Source organism: Panthera tigris, chromosome D3 (genome assembly GCF_018350195.1).
Source record: "Panthera tigris isolate Pti1 chromosome D3, P.tigris_Pti1_mat1.1, whole genome shotgun sequence".
NCBI lineage: Eukaryota > Metazoa > Chordata > Mammalia > Carnivora > Felidae > Panthera > Panthera tigris.
In genome coordinates this window covers 5,526,108-5,543,875 of record NC_056671.1, presented here as the reverse complement: position 1 = coordinate 5,543,875, position 17,768 = coordinate 5,526,108, and the positions used below count along the sequence as shown (strand labels likewise).

At 63.8% G+C, this 17,768-nt stretch overlaps 1 protein-coding gene across 17 annotated transcripts in view; it reads right to left on the bottom strand.

Annotated features, from left to right (window-relative positions):
- NCOR2 (nuclear receptor corepressor 2) overlaps positions 1 to 17,768 on the bottom strand; it is a 181,336-nt gene that overhangs the window by 74,697 nt on the left and 88,871 nt on the right. For 15 of the 17 annotated variants that reach the window (XM_042962536.1, XM_042962539.1, XM_042962547.1 and 12 more), the window contains 4 exons: positions 14,985 to 15,163; positions 11,537 to 11,591; positions 9,118 to 9,216; positions 6,677 to 6,682 (listed from right to left, as the gene is read on the bottom strand). In XM_042962536.1, the coding sequence (XP_042818470.1) occupies positions 6,677 to 6,682; positions 9,118 to 9,216; positions 11,537 to 11,591; positions 14,985 to 15,163 (339 nt within the window). The remainder of the gene's footprint in view (positions 1 to 6,676; positions 6,683 to 9,117; positions 9,217 to 11,536; positions 11,592 to 14,984; positions 15,164 to 17,768) is intronic. The other 2 variants (XM_042962543.1, XM_042962544.1) reach the window with 1 other exon arrangement.

The window sequence follows — 17,768 nt, the reverse complement described above, 5'->3', positions numbered from 1 at the left end:
TGTCCCGCCACCGGGAATCAAATCAGCGGTCTGACACAGCAGAGGGCCTCGTGATCTAGCCCCTGCCCACCCCTGCCCGCCCCACCCACTTCCCTCGCGGTTGCTCCCCCTTGCCTCCTGGAAGACGCCACATTTATTCCCACCTCGGGGCCTTTGCACTCGCTGTGCCTGCTGCCCGGGAGTCTCCCTCCGACTCTGCCTGGCCGGTTCCTTCTCATCACTCGGGTCTGAGCCCAAACGACACTTCTTCAGCCAGGCCCTCGAGGTCTGCTCCCTAAAAGCTGCCCTCCCCCGCGTCACTGGCCTCCTGACTCCGGCTCACGTTTCCCGCCACCTCACACGATCACGCTAATTCACTGTGCGCCGTCCGCCTCCCACGTGGGCGTGTCGGCTCTGGGGACCTGGCCTGTCTCGTTCGCCGTGGAATCAGCTAGAACGGCGACCGTGTGAAGACACGACGACAAGGTCTCCGACACGGCCACCGTCCACCCAGGACGCTCCTCGAGCGGGCAGGCCCACCACGGCCCCCCTGCCGTGGCCCACGCAGGCACCGACCCGCACAAATGCCGCTCTTCCGGTAACTATGTTCTGGCTCTTGGCAGCCCAGCTTGAGACGCCCGGATGGGGGGCGCGTCGGTCCCCAGCCTCTCACCCCCTGGAGTCCAAATGATCCGTGCTCACATCTTCTGGACGGGCTCCTGCCCTCCGTGTCCTTCTGTGCCTTTGATGTGGTCTGCCTCGGACGGGGCTGGCGGGGAGCCAGGTCTCCCCTGCCACCACATGACGGCCCGTGAGAAGGCCGTGCCTGTGCTCTCCCGAAACGAGCCAGCTTGCTGGCTCCCTGGGGTACGGGCTCTCCTGAGAACGGCGGCTCCTGGAATGTGTCCGGGGACTGTGGGCCCGGAGGGGCCTCCCCAATGGCCTCCCCCATCTCGGGCAGGAATCAGGGACATCTGCTCCCTGGAGCCCTAGATCCGGACACGGTCTGGCCCCCAGCAGGGCGGAAGCATACCTCCCGCGGGCCTGGGCCGTCCAGGAAAGCCAGACAGACCCCCAGGCCGGAGGCCCATCTGGGCTCCGGGCAGCAGTCTGGCACACTCACGCTTACCCCGTGGCCTGGGAGAAACGCAGCCCAACCTGGAGGCGATGTGGCCATATCTGGCCTGCCACATGTCCCTGCCAGACCTCACTGGAGCGGGGACGGCGGTCGATTTCATCAGCCCAAGGTGGGGGGGTGGGGGGGGGGGGGGGGGAGACACAACCAGGCCCTGGGAACCAGCACGGGCTGCAAAGCAGCTGCCCCTCCCCATGTGGACCACACTTGGCTGGGCCTGCCCGGGAACAGCCTTCCGGGTCACACTGTCCTCTGTGAGAGCTGCCCAGGCAAAGGAGCCTCAGGAGTGTCCCAGCAACCCGAACAAGGTCACGTGCTCCCTGGCAAGGAGCTGGGAGAGGAGGCTCGGGGGGGAGAAAAGACGGGAGGAAGGTGAGCGATGGGAGACAGAGGGGTATGGGTGTGGGGGCAGAGGGGGAGGGAGACAAACACAGACGGAAACGGACAGAGACTCACACGTAGGGAAAAGAATGAGGGAAACAGGACACAGAGGCAGAAAAGGCGGTAAGAGACGGAGTTCAACCCAGAAAACACAGGAGCCTGGGCTGAGCACCCGGTCAGAGGTGGAGCTGGACTGAGCCACAGAGAGGAGCCACGAGGGCAAGGATGTGCAGGCCGGGGAGCAGGAGAGGAGGTGGGGCCCCCAGCACATCCCCCCTCGGACGCCCCGGGGACAGGCCAGGAGGCTGGGCCTCAGCGGCCCAGGGGAGCACTCACCCTCGGGGACACGCCCCTCCGTAGCACGGGCCCCCCCATCACCCGGAGGGCCACGGGGGCCCCCGGGTCAGGGCTGCGGCAGGCCGGGCCTCACACTCCCGGCTCCCCGACGCTGGAGCCGACTACCGACCACAGCATTCCTGGACTCTGGTTCTGCAATTAGCTGGCAGAACGTGGCCCCTCTGTCCATGAATCACGAACCATAAACCACCACACCGTCACCCGCCTTGGCCGGTGACTCAGCTCGCAGAGAGGATGCTGTTTCTTCGGCCCAGCCTACAGCCCGCCCGCCACTCACGGTGAGGTCCCAGGGGCCCGGGGCCAGCACCCGGGGGCTCAGCTCTCACCTGCCAAAGCTCAGGCACGAGGGGACCGGTGGGGGTGGGCGTGAGGGGCCACTGGGCCCGCCTCTCCCTCCGTCAGAATATGGAGAAGCTTCTGGAAGGTGGACGGCACCCTCTGTTAAACACGAACGTGATCCTGATATGCTCCACGTGGCCAGCACACATCCCTTGCCTCCGGGGCCGAGCACCGGGGCCCCCGTGCGCCTCGCCTCTCTCAGGACGACACGCCGACGGGCGACGCTTTCCATCAAGGAGTTCAACGTTCTAGTTTTGTAACCATCCAAGCTTTCAAAACGCAACCATCAAAACGATGAACAAACGGCTTGGCTCAGGGCGTGTGATGAGGGTGTGACAGGGCGGGGAGTCACCTGGGTGGATGCAGTGACATCTCGCTCTACGCGCTGCGGTTACGCATTTGAGAAGGTCATGGCCGCCGTGAGATGTCGTTTGCAAATAGGAAAAGACGCGGGATTTGTCTGTCGCATGGACTGGCCGGGTCCCCTTCCCCAGAAGGGGCCTGCTGCCCCCGCTCAGCTATCCATGGCCCGGGGACCAAGACCTGGCCCTGTCAGCCCACCTCAGGACACCTGGGAAAGGCCATTTGAGCTCAACTCACCCACGGCGTCATCCCACCGCCTCTCCCCCAGACCCTCTCCTCATGGTCAGTCTAGGCTGCCGGTGAGCCCGTGCCGCGCCTCAGTTTCCCCTTCTGCCACGCTGCTCCCTCCCCACCCCCTCCGGGGGGCCCTCCCCAGTCAACGTCCCCCCCCCACCCAGGCTGAGGCTCCGAGTGGCCCCAGACCGGCAGCCAGCGTTGCCGGGTCCGTGGCAGAGACGCAGGCTCCCCGGCCCCGCGGAGGAGACCCTCAGCTGGACGCCAGCTCTGTCTCGGGTTCGTGACTCAGCCCGGGACCCCCGCAGGGGCCCGCGGAGGGGACAGCCTGGCACGGAGCGAACGTGACTACTGCAGTCAGTCTGGAGCGGAGGGCGGTGTCCACTGCGTTCTGGGGAGAATAACTTCCTGCCGTCAGCGCCACGGACTCGAGCTCTCGTCCCCAGACGCCGGGATTTGCGCCGGGAACCCATTTCAGTCCCACCGACACAGGAACGGCGAGGAGGGGGGCTCCAGCAAAGACATCAGGGGCATCCCCCCGTCTCTGGGCCCGGGCTGTGCGCCAGCCAACTCGGGAAAGGCACCGGCCACCCAGCCTGGAGAAGGACCGCCAAGCCCGCTCGCCGACACCCTGAAGCACCGCCTCGCGCCCACCTCACGGCCTTTTATCGGCACCGTCCGCGAGCTGTCAAGACAGCTGTGCCCGGCGGACACCTTCCCTCCAGCTTCCTGAAAGATCACAGTCTGCTATTGCTCTGAAAGCAAAGCTTTTAGCCCTGGCATGCAGTAGGCACTCAATAGATGCCCTTGGATGAACATAATATTGTGCATCTGACACCGGGTGGGGAGGGCCCACCACGGGGCATCTGTTGGGCTGGAAAGGTGAGAGGCCCCTCGTGGCCATCCTTAGCCACCGCGTGGCCCCCAGCCACGGAAGCCACAGATAGGCACCACGGCCTGTGCGGTCACTGGCCACCCGGAAGAGGGAGGGGACGCGTGGGGGGCTGGGGGTGCTAAGGCAGACTGCAAGAGGGTAAGAGAGGGAGAGACAGACCAGAGAGAAAACAGCCCTCTAGGTCTCCCAGAGACACTCACGGTCCAGGGAGCAGAGGAGAGTCAAGAGAGACGGGAAGAGCTTCCAGGAGCAGCTGCCCCACGAGTGGAGAGGGAGACCCAGGCGGGCTCGGCGGTGGGGGAGAGGGGCGGTCCACCTGCTGCCCGGACCCAGCACAGCCTACACACACAGCCCCCACGGGCGATGCGGTCAGCGAGGTGCGGCTTCCACGGACCCAGCCACACGCCACAGCGTGGCAAATGGGACCGCCGGGCCCCCCTCGGGCTCCCGTGGCCGACGGTGCCAGGTCTGACCTCCTCACCTGTAAACCGGGGATCATCGAGTACCCCCCCACCCCCCCGTAAGTCCCGGAGTTAAAACGCGTCCCGCCCTCCGCACAGACCCCGGCCCGGCCTCTCCGTCATCAGCCCCGTGCGGTCAGCCGCGGCGCTGGCCCATCACGGCACAAGTCCGGTCGGTGCCTGCGGATTCTGACAGGGCTCCCGTGTCTCGCCAACCCCCCCAGCCTCTCCCTGACGAGGCTGAGACCACCTAAGTCTTCGTCCGAAACTGAAGGGACCCGGCAAGGTGGGGCAGGCCTGACTCGCTCCCCTCAAGAAATAAGCACACCCCCGATGGCTCGGCCCCCATCCGCCTGAGGAAGAAGCCGGGACAGGGGAGGCACCACCTCCTGGCCGCCGTGGCCCCGTCCCAGAGGCGTCTACGTTTCATCTGCTGGAAGGACCTGATGTCTGTCCTCCTGTGGCTGCCCAGGGAGGCGAGGGGGGCCGTCTCCGGGGCGGACAGGAGGGTTGGGAGACAGAAGTGTGGGCAAAGGGAAGGGGCTGCAGGGTGGGACCCGTGGCCCAGGGGCGGGCTGCATGCCGCTCAGACACAAGGATGGGGCGGCAGGGGGTCATCTGGGCGCCTTCTGCTCCCCAGCCCGCGGTTGGTCACCCTGCACGATCAGCCTCCGGCAGCCCCTCTTCCCTCCCGTCCGTTCCCTTCGTCCCATCATCAGCCCACGGGAGGCCACCGCCGCCTGCACCCGTCCCACGCAGACGTGCCCTCGCCTACTCCAGGCCGGGCTGCGGGGACCCCGCCTCCCCACTGGCAGATTTATCGGCAGGATCGCGGGTCTTATAAAACCGAGGAGAAACAGGGGGGCCCGGGCCCCACCAGTAACTGCATCTCAGATTAACGAGAGGGGCCGAGGGAACTGCGTCTGCCGTTTATGTCACTGTCACGGGGCAAAGAAAAGACTTACGGCCCCAAAGCCAACGCTCGGGTTTGACCCATTTATTCCATATTTATGAACAGGGCCAGTGTGCCTGGCACAGAAGTCCTTCCAGGATCGGCATATAAATCTCCGTCCCCGGGAGGGCCCGGGCCACACTGGCACTCCAGCAGCCCCAGTGATCAGAGGGAGGGGAGAGCCACCGAGACGCGTCCCATCTCCCAGGAGACAGGGGCCTCCTGTCCTGCTTCCTTCCGCCCATTTGCAAGAGGCGGCGCGCAGAGGCATCCTGCCTCCATCCTGGGAGCCCCAGCCCGAGGCATCAGCTTGAGCAGAAGCCAAACCTCACCACAGAAGTGGCGGAGACGCTACGGCCGTTCCCAGACAACACAGACAAAAAGAGGAAACAGACGTTTCTCCTCTGCTGGAAAACACTCCCGGGCTCCCCAGGGCCCCGGGCTCGCCTGGTCTGGCCTGTCCCAAGTCACACAGTCCCTTACCACCCGGCCTTACCATTCTCGAGTCCAGAGGTCTGACGCTCGAGGCTGAGGGCAGATTGAGAGCAAATACGATTCAGAGGGTGCTTATCGCGATGGGCACCGAGTGACGTATGAAGGCGCTGAATCGCTGCTTCGCACACCTGAGACTAACCCAACGCTGCACGCTACCTATTCCGGCGCTACAATTAAAAACTCAATTTCGAAAAAGGAGCAAATGTGAGTTGCCTGGCCTACACGGTGTTTTGTTGCTGTGTTTCAGTTTACTTATTTGAGAGAGAGAACACGCACAGCATGAACAGGGAAGGGGCAGGGAGAGAGAGAGAGACAGAGAGAGAGGGAGGGAATCCCAAGCAGGCCCCTCGCTGTCAGCACAGAGCCCGACCTGAGGCTCAGTCCCACGAACCCTGGGGTCGTGACCTGAGCCGAAATCAAGAGTCAGGCGCTCAACTGACTGAGCCACCCAGGCGCCCCTTGGTGTTGCTTCTCATGCACCCTGAGAGTTAAAAATCAGGCAATTTCACGTAAGTCCCGATTTTCGGCTTATCGTCAAAAATCGGCTCTCGGCAATACGAGGCCGTCTGGCCAAAGGTCAGCTGGAACAGACACGCGTGAGCTCCGCAAGTCGGCCACGGGCCTCGGCTCTCCCTGTCGCCTCTTACGGACGCTGAGGTCAGGTGTGAGCCACCGTTCGCCATCACGTTCATGCTCCTGTTTTCCATAGAGAAGAGAAACGTGTCTACTCACTCAGCCAACATGAGATACGGGGTCCCGTGACCTTTCCCCAGTCCTTCATTCATTTAAGACCCTGGAAGGTGCTGCTGGGGCGCCTGGGTGGCTCAGTCAGTTTAGCATCCAGCTTTGGCCCGGGTCATGATCTCACGGTTCGTGAGTTCGAGCCTCGCGTCAGGCTCCAAGCTGACAGTGCAGAACCTGCTTGGGCTTCTCTCTCTCTTCCTGTCTCTGCTCCTCCCCCACCCTCTCTCTCTCAAAATAAATAAACCGTAAAATAAAATAAAATAGACCCTGGAAGGTGCTAAGACACCTGTTTCAAAGACTCTGAGGGCGCTGTGCTCACTCATACCCCTGTGCCTTTGCACCTGCTGCTCTCTCTGCCCAGGACACCCTCACCTCTGTCCCTGTTCAGCCGAGGGGCCGCTCCTTACCCTCACTTTTGAGGGCCTCTGCTGTATGGGAGCTCACAGGCACAGGGCCAGCACGTGGCGTCAGAACCACGTACGTGCGCTGGTCCCCACAACGGCAAGGAGGTCCCGGTGCCCAGCACGAACACCACAAAGTCAAAGGCGTGGCGGCCAGGACCAGAGATGCAGGACACGGGCACCCCCAGCCCTCTAGGGCTTGTCCGGGGATACCCCCTCCCTAAATCACCCTCCCTCGGAGTCAGAACCCTCTCTCCTCTAGGGCCCCCCGCCGCACCACCAGGAAGGGTTTCACGAGCCCACCCACGGTGCCCCCACCAAGGCAGCGGCACGAGTGAGGGCACTGTGTATCAGGTGCTCAGCAAACACCCCAAAGCAGGACTTACTTGTTTTAATCTTTTTAATGTTTATTTATGAGAACGAGAGAAGGAGAGAGAGAGAGAGAGAGAGAGAGAGAGAGAGAGACACAACATGAGCAGGTGAGGGGCGGAGAGAGAGGGAGACACAGAATCCGAAGCAGGCTCCAGGCTCCGAGCCGTCTGCACAGAGCCCGACGCGGGGCTCGAAGTCACAGACCGTGAGATCATGACCTGAGCCGAAGTTGGACGCTTAACCGCCTGAGCCGCCCAGGTGCCCCGAAGTAGAACTTATTTTTAAATAAATAAACCTTAATTATTTTTACGTAAACCTACAGGCCTCTATTTTGCCCCAGTCTTCACCGCTGTGCCCCTCCTGCCTCAGCACATTCGTGCCCCCTGCCTGGAATTTATGCGAGTTTGAGCCTCTCGGTCTAGAAAATTCCCGACGGCACTTCAGTTTCTCTTTGCAGTGAAACGGCTCCAGGCCAGCAAGCCTCGGTTTTCCGCATCCGTTAGATGGGCAAGCCGGCCGGGCAGCTGTGGCTACACAACACTGAAGGCAAAGCCCGTCCGCGGACCGAACGTCGCCACGCTTCAACGACCCAGCCGGTGAGAACCAAAGCTCGGGCCCGAGTGTGGCGGGGGGAGGGGGGAGGGGGCACTTAGTCTAACGACAAACTCGCTCCCCGGACCCCGTGTGGCTTGGCCAACAGGAAAGTGGGTCCGTGCCGCCGAAGCATACTTCCCAGAAGGTAAGAGAGGAGGAAAGGGACGTGGGCCGGGAACCCGTCTGGGGGACCCCTGACCGCAAAGTGGGGGTGTCGCAGAGGGCACCGGGCCCCCACTGCCGATGGCTGAGCGCGATGACTCAGGACCCTGTCCTGGGCGGCCCGGGGAAGGGAAGACGCCGCGTCAGGGAGCACCCGCTGGAGAGAGAGCTTCCGGACCCTCTCGTCCCAGCCCCCACTACTCCCGGGCGCCCCAGGCCAGAGGCCCCAGGAGGGCGACGGCTCCGCCTGCTCCCGGCTGCACCCAACGGCCACACCCCCGAGGGCCTACGCACGCACGCACGCACGTCCGGCCTGGAGCCCTCCTAGGGCAGCGCCAGCCGACCTCCTCCCGGAGCCACGTGCTCCCAGCACCCGCCCTCGGCTGACTGTCGACGGCCCAGCCGTGAAACAAATCCGTGCCGTCCCTCCGTTTCCCACACGATCACCTCGGAGCCCCCTTTCATACTGACCCCCACTGCCTGACCCCCTACGGACCCCCACCGTCTTCACCATTATTTGCTGAACACGCCTTCAAACCAACTCCTCGTCTCCCTAACCCAGAGGTATTTTCCGGACCGGACCAGGCGGTACGGATCGTAGGCCTTGCGGTTTCTGTCGGGGCTGCTCCCCTCTGCTGCTGCTAACAGGCGAGCTGCCACGGTAACGGACACGGGCGGACGTGGCTGCGTGTCGATAAAACTTTACTCACAGACAGAGGTGGTGGGCCGGACTTAGCCTGCAAGCCATAGCTTGCCAAACCGTGCTTTAAGGTAAATGGTCCTTCGGTCTCCTCCCGAGCAGTCACGTCTCACAGACTGGCTGCCTTTTGCTTTCAGGGACGCAGAACGGTAAATCGTAATCGGTTTTTAAACGTGCTGTGTGTGAACCGGCCCGAGTCACCCGGAGAACCCCGTCCTTACTCTAGGGACGTGGCCCTTTTCAGCACGGGGATCACGATTCACCAAGCCAGGAGTTTGAGAATTTTCCAGGCTAGGAAAGGGAAGCGGTCTTTCTCCTGGCGCTCCTCTCTGCCGCTGGGGCGGGCCGAACACCCCCAGACAGGGTCTCCCGGCCGCCCCCGAGGGGGCCTGAGCCCGCCGCGCAGCAGCCCGCGCGCCGACGGTCACACGCCACCCCCCTCCCTCCCCCCCCCCCCCCCCCCCCCCCCCCCCCCCCCCCCCCCCCCCCCCCGCCAACGGCCACAGGGCACGCCGGGAACCAGCCCCCAGAGCCGAGCCCTCCCGCCTCTCACCTGGCTCTTGCCTCGGCGTCGGTAGCTCCTCCTCACCAGGCTCTTGTAGTTCTCGTTCTTCTTGGTCAGGTAGTAATAAAGCACACACTCGGCCACGGTCTGCGGGACACAGAGGGAACGGGCTGCCAGGAGCCAGAGGCCCGGGTTCAAATCCTGCCTCTTCCGCATCCGGCCGCTCACCTCACCTTCTCGGCGGCGTGAAGGGGATGCTGAGCGCGTGTCTGAGAGAGCGGCCGCGAGGACAGAGCCCTCGGGACGGCGCCCGGCACACGGTACACACTGCGGGCGTGTCACCCGGCCCGCCGACCCCCGCCGTCGAGGACGGCGACCACGAGGGGTCGCCTGCCTCCCCAGGCCCTCCGACTCCCAGCTGCATAAACTCAAAGTGTGCCCGAGTCGGGCCTGGGTCTCCCTTCCCTCAGCCCAGCTCCTTCTTCCCCAACCCCCGGGGCCCCGAGTGCCCTGTGCTGAGCCCCGTGACCCAGCCGGACTGTAACGTCCCCAAGCGACCCTTCGCCTCTTGGGACGTTTATGAGTGTCTCTGCCTTGGTCGTTTCCACACCACCCTGGGGCTGAACCCTGGAGCCACCTGCTGAGTAAGCGACTGGCCCGCCCCGAACCCCACCACCTCTTGCCCAAATGGGACCCGTAAGACAACATCCTCAGCGCAAACAGAATCAGCACGGCCGTGCCTGCCACCTGTGACCACAGGCCACTCCAGGTGACAGCTGGCTGACGCTGGCAGCCGTGACGGACAGGACGTCAGATGTCGCCGCGGTGCTCAGAGCGGGAGCCAAGACGGGGAGCCTCTGGAGGCCGTTCCGTGAGGTGAGGGCCGCTGGGTGCGGAGGCAGGCTGGGCCTCAAGCCCCGGGGCCTCTGCCCCCTCCCAGAATACACGTGGGCAGAGGCTACTGCCCTGGTAAACCTGGCCCACCAACGGGGGCCCGCGCGAGCGTGGAGAAACCCACTGAATCGTCAGACGCCAGTATTTGCAAGTCGGGCGACAGGGGTGCCCGACGTGCCCTTGAACGGTTCGGGGGCACGCCTTCCACGCCAGATGACAGGGAGCCGGCCCTAAGCAGCAGCTGCCCCCGCAGACGGGCACAGGCTGGCCGGCCCACCGAGCCCCCGGCCGGCCATCGGCCTCGCTCAGAACACGCCTCTCCCCAAAGGCACGAAGCACAGTTGGCGATCCCTGCTTCAGACCCTTCTGGAAGCTCTATTGAAGTCCCGTCCTGAGCTGCCTCTCAGTCAAAATACACCCTAAGGTCTACTCTCCAGTGTAGAGACTCTGATTCCCCGGTTCCCAAGCAATTCTGTTCAATGACAGGCTTCTGAAACCCTCACCTCCATCCCTGAGGAGCCCTGACCTAGAGCCCCCCGGACTGTCCACACCCCCAGCACAGAGCCGTCACGAACTCAGAGGAAGGCTATTTACAGGGCTTGCTTCCCCACACGCGTTTTTCAGGCACAGAGAGATTTCATCTCCCCACGTTGCCTCGTCTGCCTCCTCCTATGGCTATCAGCTCATTAAGGGCAGACACTGGGAACAACTGTTCAACTTTAAAATAGCTGCGTGGCTCCTGCCCAGACGGCCCTCCCTCGACTGAAAAGCATGAGGCCTCCAGCAGCTGGGCATGTCGTAGGGCTGGGCGTGGGCAGGTGCCCCCGCCTCTGAAGAACCTGATTCAAGGGAGTGCGGCGTAAAACCCCCCGGGGACAGCAGCCCCAGAAGTCAGCCTTGCTGGACGCCCTTCCCGCTCCGCCCGACGGCACAGGGTCTCATCCGGACCCCGCCCAGCTTCTCCGGGCTCTGCCCAGCCCAACGAAGGGTGCAGAGTGGCAGCCGGGAGTGAAAAGGGGCCCTGCCTTGGGCTGGCTTTGGGGGCGAGCTCGGGTTTGAGCAGCAGCTCTACAGGAATGTTCGTCCCGGCGGGATGAGGACTTACTGGCCACACGCCTGGCTGGCATCCGGGGTGTCGGAAAGCACAGAGTGGCCCTCGGAGGGCCCAACCCCCTGGAAGAACGCCACCCTTGCCTATAAAGCCGTAACTGGGGCGCCAGGCACAGCATGGCTCCCAGAACCTGTGCCCAATCCGCGGGGACGCTCGCTGCCACGTCCGAGGCGCTGGCCGGGGAGGCCGGTGTGCACAGCTCTCCCGGGTTTCTGGGCCTGGTGCTCCGCCCCCTGGGCCAGCAGGGGCGGGGCCTGTGGCTGCTTCTCAGAGGAGGGAGCAGGAGGAGTGAGGGGGGAAGGAGGGGAGGAGGGACAGACAGAGCAAGGGGCAAGCTCTGTGGGCAGGGAGGGAGGGCCCTGGGCGCCAGGGCAAGGGGCCGCCCACCGGAGCGGACCCCGGAGAGGCGCGGAGCGGGCCGGGCGGCCGGGCCGGCGTCTGGGCGTGGGGGCAGCGACTCACCTTCCTCTCCAGGAACGATGCGATCAGGCCGAAGTTCTTGGGGTGCTGCATGAACCTGCGGAAGGAGAAGGGCGGGCGTGAGGCCCGGCCGCGGGGGGCTTCCCGGCTGGGTGGGCGCCGAGCACACGGGCGCCTGCCATCTCCGAGGGCCCGGCTGGGCGGGCGACGCCCCACTCGAAGCAATTAAGCCCAGGGGGGTGTGGGAAGGGCGGGCGGGCGAGGGTGAGAGAGGGCGTTCCTTGGAGTGAGTCACTGGTTTTAGCGCCTTTGAAAATATATTTGTTTGTCCTGCTGGAGGCGGCTTCCAGGAAAAATGAGGACACTGCACGCAGCTCTTTGGTGGGGTTCCCCCCCTTGTAAAAAATGCCTTTGTTTCTATCTCCGGCCGGGTCTGGGAAGCTGGGCCTCGCCCGGCCCACGCGGGCCCCCGCAGCCAGGCCACAGGTCAGGCCGAGAACCGCCAGCCTCCCCGGGAGAGCGGGGAGCTGGGGCTCTGCGTGCCCGCGGGGAGGCGGCAAGAAAGGGCTCACGCCGGAGGGGGTGCGGGGTGCTGGCACCCCACCAACGGGCTTCCCGCGAAGCCGGCAGAATTACTGGGAAAGACTCGGCAAGGCTGAAATGTCAGGGCCACGGGAGCAGGCGGGCAGCGGGGGCGGAGATGTGGGTCACGGCCGCGGGGGCCCCAGGGATGCTGGGTGGGGTCCCTGGCCCCGGCCCAGGCTCGGCCTGCCGGTCCCCACAATGCGCCACTAGCCACGCAGCCTCCTCCGGGGAGAGAAGGAGCCACTGGCGAGGCGGGGGCCCCGGGTCCCACGAGGGAGCCCGGGCCAGCGCCCGGTGCTCTCCCGCCAGGCCCTCCAGATGGCTGGGCGGGAGGCCAGCGGGCCCCTCCCCTGCTCCCCAACCAGACACCGGAGAATCCGGAACGGCCTCTTCTCTCTTCCAGGAGGAAGCCAAGAGTCAGAGTGGCAGGCTTCCCCGCCTGGGATCCTGCCTCAGGCAGCTTGCAAAGCTGGAGCCAGCCTAACGCCCTTCTTTTCCAGACAGAGTCCCCTTCCCCTCCCTCTCCCTGCCCCAGTGACATTTCCTTCCCACCTAGATCCCTTCCTTGGAGTTTCCCCTAGGAGAGACGGAGTCCCAGGAGATCAGGTGTCAATCCTGGGAACCCCCTAGCTCACCTCTCCCACCGCCCTCCAACCTGCACCTGTATCCATATCTTCCGCCAACGATTACCGAGAACTTCCTGCACACTGGGCACCTCTCGGCAGCTAAACAAGGGAAGCACCGTTGCTATACCCACTTTGCAGATGTGGAAACTGAGGCTCAGAGAAGCGGCGCGGCTGCTGGGGGTGACAAAGCCTGTCAGCGGTGGGGCTCTAGGCCACTGCGCGTGACTTCCGGAGGCCCGAGAGCCATCAGTCCTGCACTGACAACCTTGACCGAGACCACTCTCCCGGAAGGACACGTGGCACCGAGCGGAGGCTCAGCAGACAGCAGCCCAGCCCGGGTGCCCCACTCTTCTGAATTAACAATGAAATCATTAGGTGAGACGAGCAAACGTGAACTCTCCAGAAAGAATGAAACACAGAAAACACCCCAGAAGCACCTCTCTTTTGTTTGTCTGTTCGTTTTAAAGAAAGCGTAAATAAATAAACACATCAAAGGTGCAGGGGGAATTTAAACACCTAACGTGGCGGTAAGTGCTAACATCCGTGCCTGTGGTCCGTCACTGGTTTAAAATGAGACGACAGGGTACCCGCGGGACCTGACTGTGGCACGACCACATCTGTGGTTGTGAGGACTTAGAAACGAGCCACCGAGGCACGGAGTTTTCTGCCTCTTAGCACTCAACCCCAAAAGCCCCTGGGCCCTGCTCCCCGCGGTGCTGAGGCTGTGCTAGGCACTCGGGCCCTCCTTCAACCGTCCCTCTAGTTTCACGGATGTTTTAGAATTTCCATCATCAAAAGCTAGTCCAGAAAATACAGTCTCCCGCCACGACCCTCATCAGTCACTCCTCCTGCACCTCCCCGTTCTGGTGCGGCCACATCACCCTGCACTGCCCACCACCCAGAATCATCCCTGCCCCAGGGCCCCCCCAGGCACTTTGGGCCACCTGACCCCGCAAAGGGCAGAGACAGCCCCAGGCCCCGGCCGGCCCCACGGCAGGTGGCTGCAGAACGTGGTCGCGTCCCCTGGCCACGAGGCCTTCTCTGGAGGCAGAATCTGTTTCCGACACCCCCTTCTGGCCAAGCGTGGAGCCCTCCGCCCGTGCCTGAGTTTCCCGCCCGCTCAGCTCACGGGGCTCTCTGCCCGGCACGTGGGTCCACGGGTCCATGGGATACAACTTCTGAGTTTAGTGGAGGGGATGAGGATTTTATCCACCTACCAGCTCCTCACCTGTCTCCCCCAAACACTCGGGTCGTTCTGTTCTTTTCGTTTTAGAAACCCCAGGCCTCATCTGTTGGCATTCAACTCCTGCCTCTGCTCTCCAAAGCTCTCCGGCTCCCTGGCCCCCTCCCGCTCCCCAATGAGCCTCTTCACCGCAGCTGAGCCCTTGCCCTGGAGCTGGGGGAGTCTGAGTCCCTCTGTCCACCTTCCGTCCTCCACCGTTTGTGAGCTGTGTGGCCCTCCTTAAGTGTCTTCCCCTCTCTGAGCCTCTGTTTCCTAACCTGTGTAATGACGATGGCTTGATGATGCTCTTATGAGGCATAAGAGGGACAAACACACAAAACCCCTGAAAACACATCTGCACGGTGTCTGGGAAGGAACACGTGCTCAACGAACAGCCGCTTTCAAAATGACACCAAAGGGCCATCAGCCAGCCACATACCCCTACCCTCCGGCCCAACCTCCGAGATCCTCTGGCCTCGTCCTCCCCACCCACAGAGCCCAGTTTCACATAAGGCTGCCCTGGACACTTTGTACCGGGCTGAACAGCGTCCCCCGAATTTCACGTCCACCCAGACCCTCCCAATGTGACCGGATTTGGAAAGGAGTTCTCTAAGGAAGCAACCAGTTAAGACAGGTCACACGAGAGTAGGGTGGGCCCTGTATCCGACACGGCCGGGGTCTTTACAGAAAAGGCAGACACAGACAGACACACGGGAAAGACCACGTGAAGACAGAGGCAGAGAGGGAGCGACGTGCGCACAAGCCACGGGAGGAGGAAGGTGGCCGGGAGCCCCCGAGGCCGGGGGAGGGGCAGGGGGCCCCCTCCCTCAGAGCCTCCGGGAGGAACCAACCCTGATCAAGGACGCCTTGATCTTGGACTTGTGGCCTCCGGCGCTGGAGTGGGGACAAACTTCCTGTTGCCGCCAGCTACCCGGCCCGTGGTCCCTTGTCACAGCGGCCCCAGGGAGCCCGTCCGCGCCTCACCAGGTAGCGCTTCCCGGGACAGGAGAGGGAGGAGGGGTCCGCGGAGGCCCACGGCCGGCCAGGGGCCACTCACTTCTCCCGGAAGGTCTCCTTCTCCTGCTCGCTCCACATGTTCATGACCTGGCGGTCCTTGTACACCTTCATGGGGTCGTCCATGAGCCCGTTCATGTTGATGAACTTGATGCGCTGCTGGTCAGCGTCGTAGAGCATCGGCGGGATCACGGCCAGCTGGCGCATCTGCTTCTCCAGGTTCTGGAGGGAGGACAGGGCAGGGGGGCCCGGCTCAGAGGGCTCCAGGGGGGTGGCCCGGGGACAGGGCGGGGGAGGGGCGGGAGGGGCCCTGCCAGCGAGGGGGGCCCGGGGGGGGGCCGGGTGGGGGGAGCCCAGGTGGGGAGGGGGGGCCCAGGTGGGGGAGGGGGGCCCAGGTGAAGGTGCCAGCGTCCCCAACAAGGGCGGGGGAAGGCGGAGCCAGAGACAGAGGGAAGGATGAGTTAAAAATAATAACAGGCCATGCCGGCGGAGGGAGAATTTAAAGGCAGCCCCGGACAGGTTTATGGTGGACGGGGCTGTAAATTAAACGCGGAGCACAGCAGCCGCCTTATCTGCAGCAAGAAGGGGGCAATGAATCTTCTCTTTGGAAATGCAACTGCCGTAAAACACGACAGGAAAGATGTTCAGCCAGCTGGGCCAAACCAGCTCAGGAGACGGGCCTGGCCATCCAGGCTCTGAGGGCACACGGGACAGGGAGAGGGGCCGGGGGGGGCGGGGAGGGCACGGACCCACCCCCTGCCCGCCACCCTCCCCAGCCCTGGCATCGGCTTGGGATCCAGCCCGCCAGCCCCGTGCGGGCAGGAGTCGGGCGGGCTCGCTCATGACGCATCGGGATGGCTGTTAAGAGGCTCCGAGCCACCACTCGGCTGGGCTCATTTCCCCAAATCTCTGCAGCCAGCCCATTACCGGCGATTAATTACCCATCTGAGGAGGCAGGCGAGGGCCCAGCACGGCCAAGGTCAGCGAGTTCAAAGGATCCGCTGCCCAGCATCCCACAGCCAACCTCTCCTTCAACATCTGGAATCCCAGCAGGGGCACACAGCCCTGCGCCCGGCCCAGGAGGAACCCCCCCCCCGGAGGCCTGAGGCTGCCAGCACTTGGCACAGCCCTCCAGAACTACCATCTCGCCCGCCATCCTCCCAGAGGGGCACGGATGGAGGACCACGGCATGGTCACTGCACACCGTGACTGTGGAAAGCTTCCCGAAGGATAGGGCGTCTCTCCTCCCACCCGGCCCCCTCCTTCCGGCCCTCCCAGGGAGTCTCTGCCCTGAATTCCCCCTCTGACCACCCACCCCAAAGGCCACCCCCTCAACAGCCTCAGGAGGCCGGTGGCCAGGACCTGGGGAAGCAGGCCTCTGGGCTGGGGGCTGGGGACGGGAACACTGCATCAAACTGCGATGCCCCTCGCCCTTGGCCTTCAGGCGGGAAACACTGGGGAGAGGGCCCCCCGCCCTCCTCTTGCTTCCGGGGCAAAGTGGACCCAGGTCCGCACCCCTGCGGGATGTGCACGTGGCCACAGATAGCATCCGCGGGACGGGAGCCACAGCAAGCCCGCAGGCGTGACTGTGGACAAAGGCTCTCCGAGTTCTGCTTTCTGAGGACCAAATGGCGTCCGCAATAGGGACGTACCATGTGAAGGCACTTTTGTCATTTTTTCTTTAAGTTTTATTTATTTACTTAGAGACAGAGAGAAAGAGCAGGAGCAGGGGAGAGGCAGTGAGAGGGGGAGGGCAGCGCGGAGCCCTATGTAGGGGCTCAAACTCTCAAACCGTGAGACCACGACCCGAGCCGAAGTTGGACGCTCCACCGAATGAGCCGCTCCGGAGCCCCGCCCCCGCCCGCCACGTGAAGTTTTAAAAGGAAGGTCTCTCTTCGTGGCCAGACAGTCTGAATTACCCGCATCAGAATCACGTGGGTAACCTGGTAAAAGCTCAGAGTCCTGGGCTCCACCCCAGATCAGCTAAATCAGAGCCTCCGGGGGTAGGGCCTAGAGATCTCCAGTTCATACGGGGCGCCTGTCCCCCAGGACTCCTAAGTCTATGGCACAGGAAATCGGCAGCCAGGGCAGAGCTGCCCAGAAGCCACCTGCCCCGTCCAGCGTGGGAGCGACCAACCCACGGAGCTGCCCGGCCCCGAACGTGTGGCGCAGGTGACCAAGGAACCGAAGGTTCGCTTCTATTTCCTTTCAGTTAACGTCGATGTAAATCGCCACGTGCCGCTGGGGGCTGCCACAACGAACCGCAGCCACACTCCCCTCCTTCCACGAGACTCCCTCGTGTCCACCGTGTTGTTGGGAACAAGCAGGGTGGGGGCCTGGCACGTTAGAAGCTTGGGCCCCAAGACCCGGAAGGGACCAGGTGGCTACCAACAACACTTCCCCAGGGCAAATGCCTCGTCTCCCTGCTTCTTGACCATCTCTGGGCCCCCAGACCACGGCCGGGGTCACCCAGGCTGAGTTCGGGTTGTCCAGCCCCCCTCTTCCCCCCAGGGAACAAGGAGAGCGTGCTCACGCTGGCAGGGCTGGGGGTCCGGCCTGGTGCACGGTCAGCGTGCTGGGAACTGTCCACCCGCCCCCAGTCTGGGCACCGAGAGGCTGGCCTAGAAACCACAGTCTTCAGGCACCCCTGCCTCTGGCTTCCGGTTGGGCTCAGCCAGTGGGAGGCACCGGGAGGCGCAAGAGGCAGGGGTACTCGTCCCCCAGCCCCCCTCCGCTGTGGCCCTCCCGGCCACGTCCTGCCAGATGGCCACAGCCCAGCGGCACGCCTTTCTCGGCTCGACCTTCAGGCAGGAGGCAGGCGATGGAC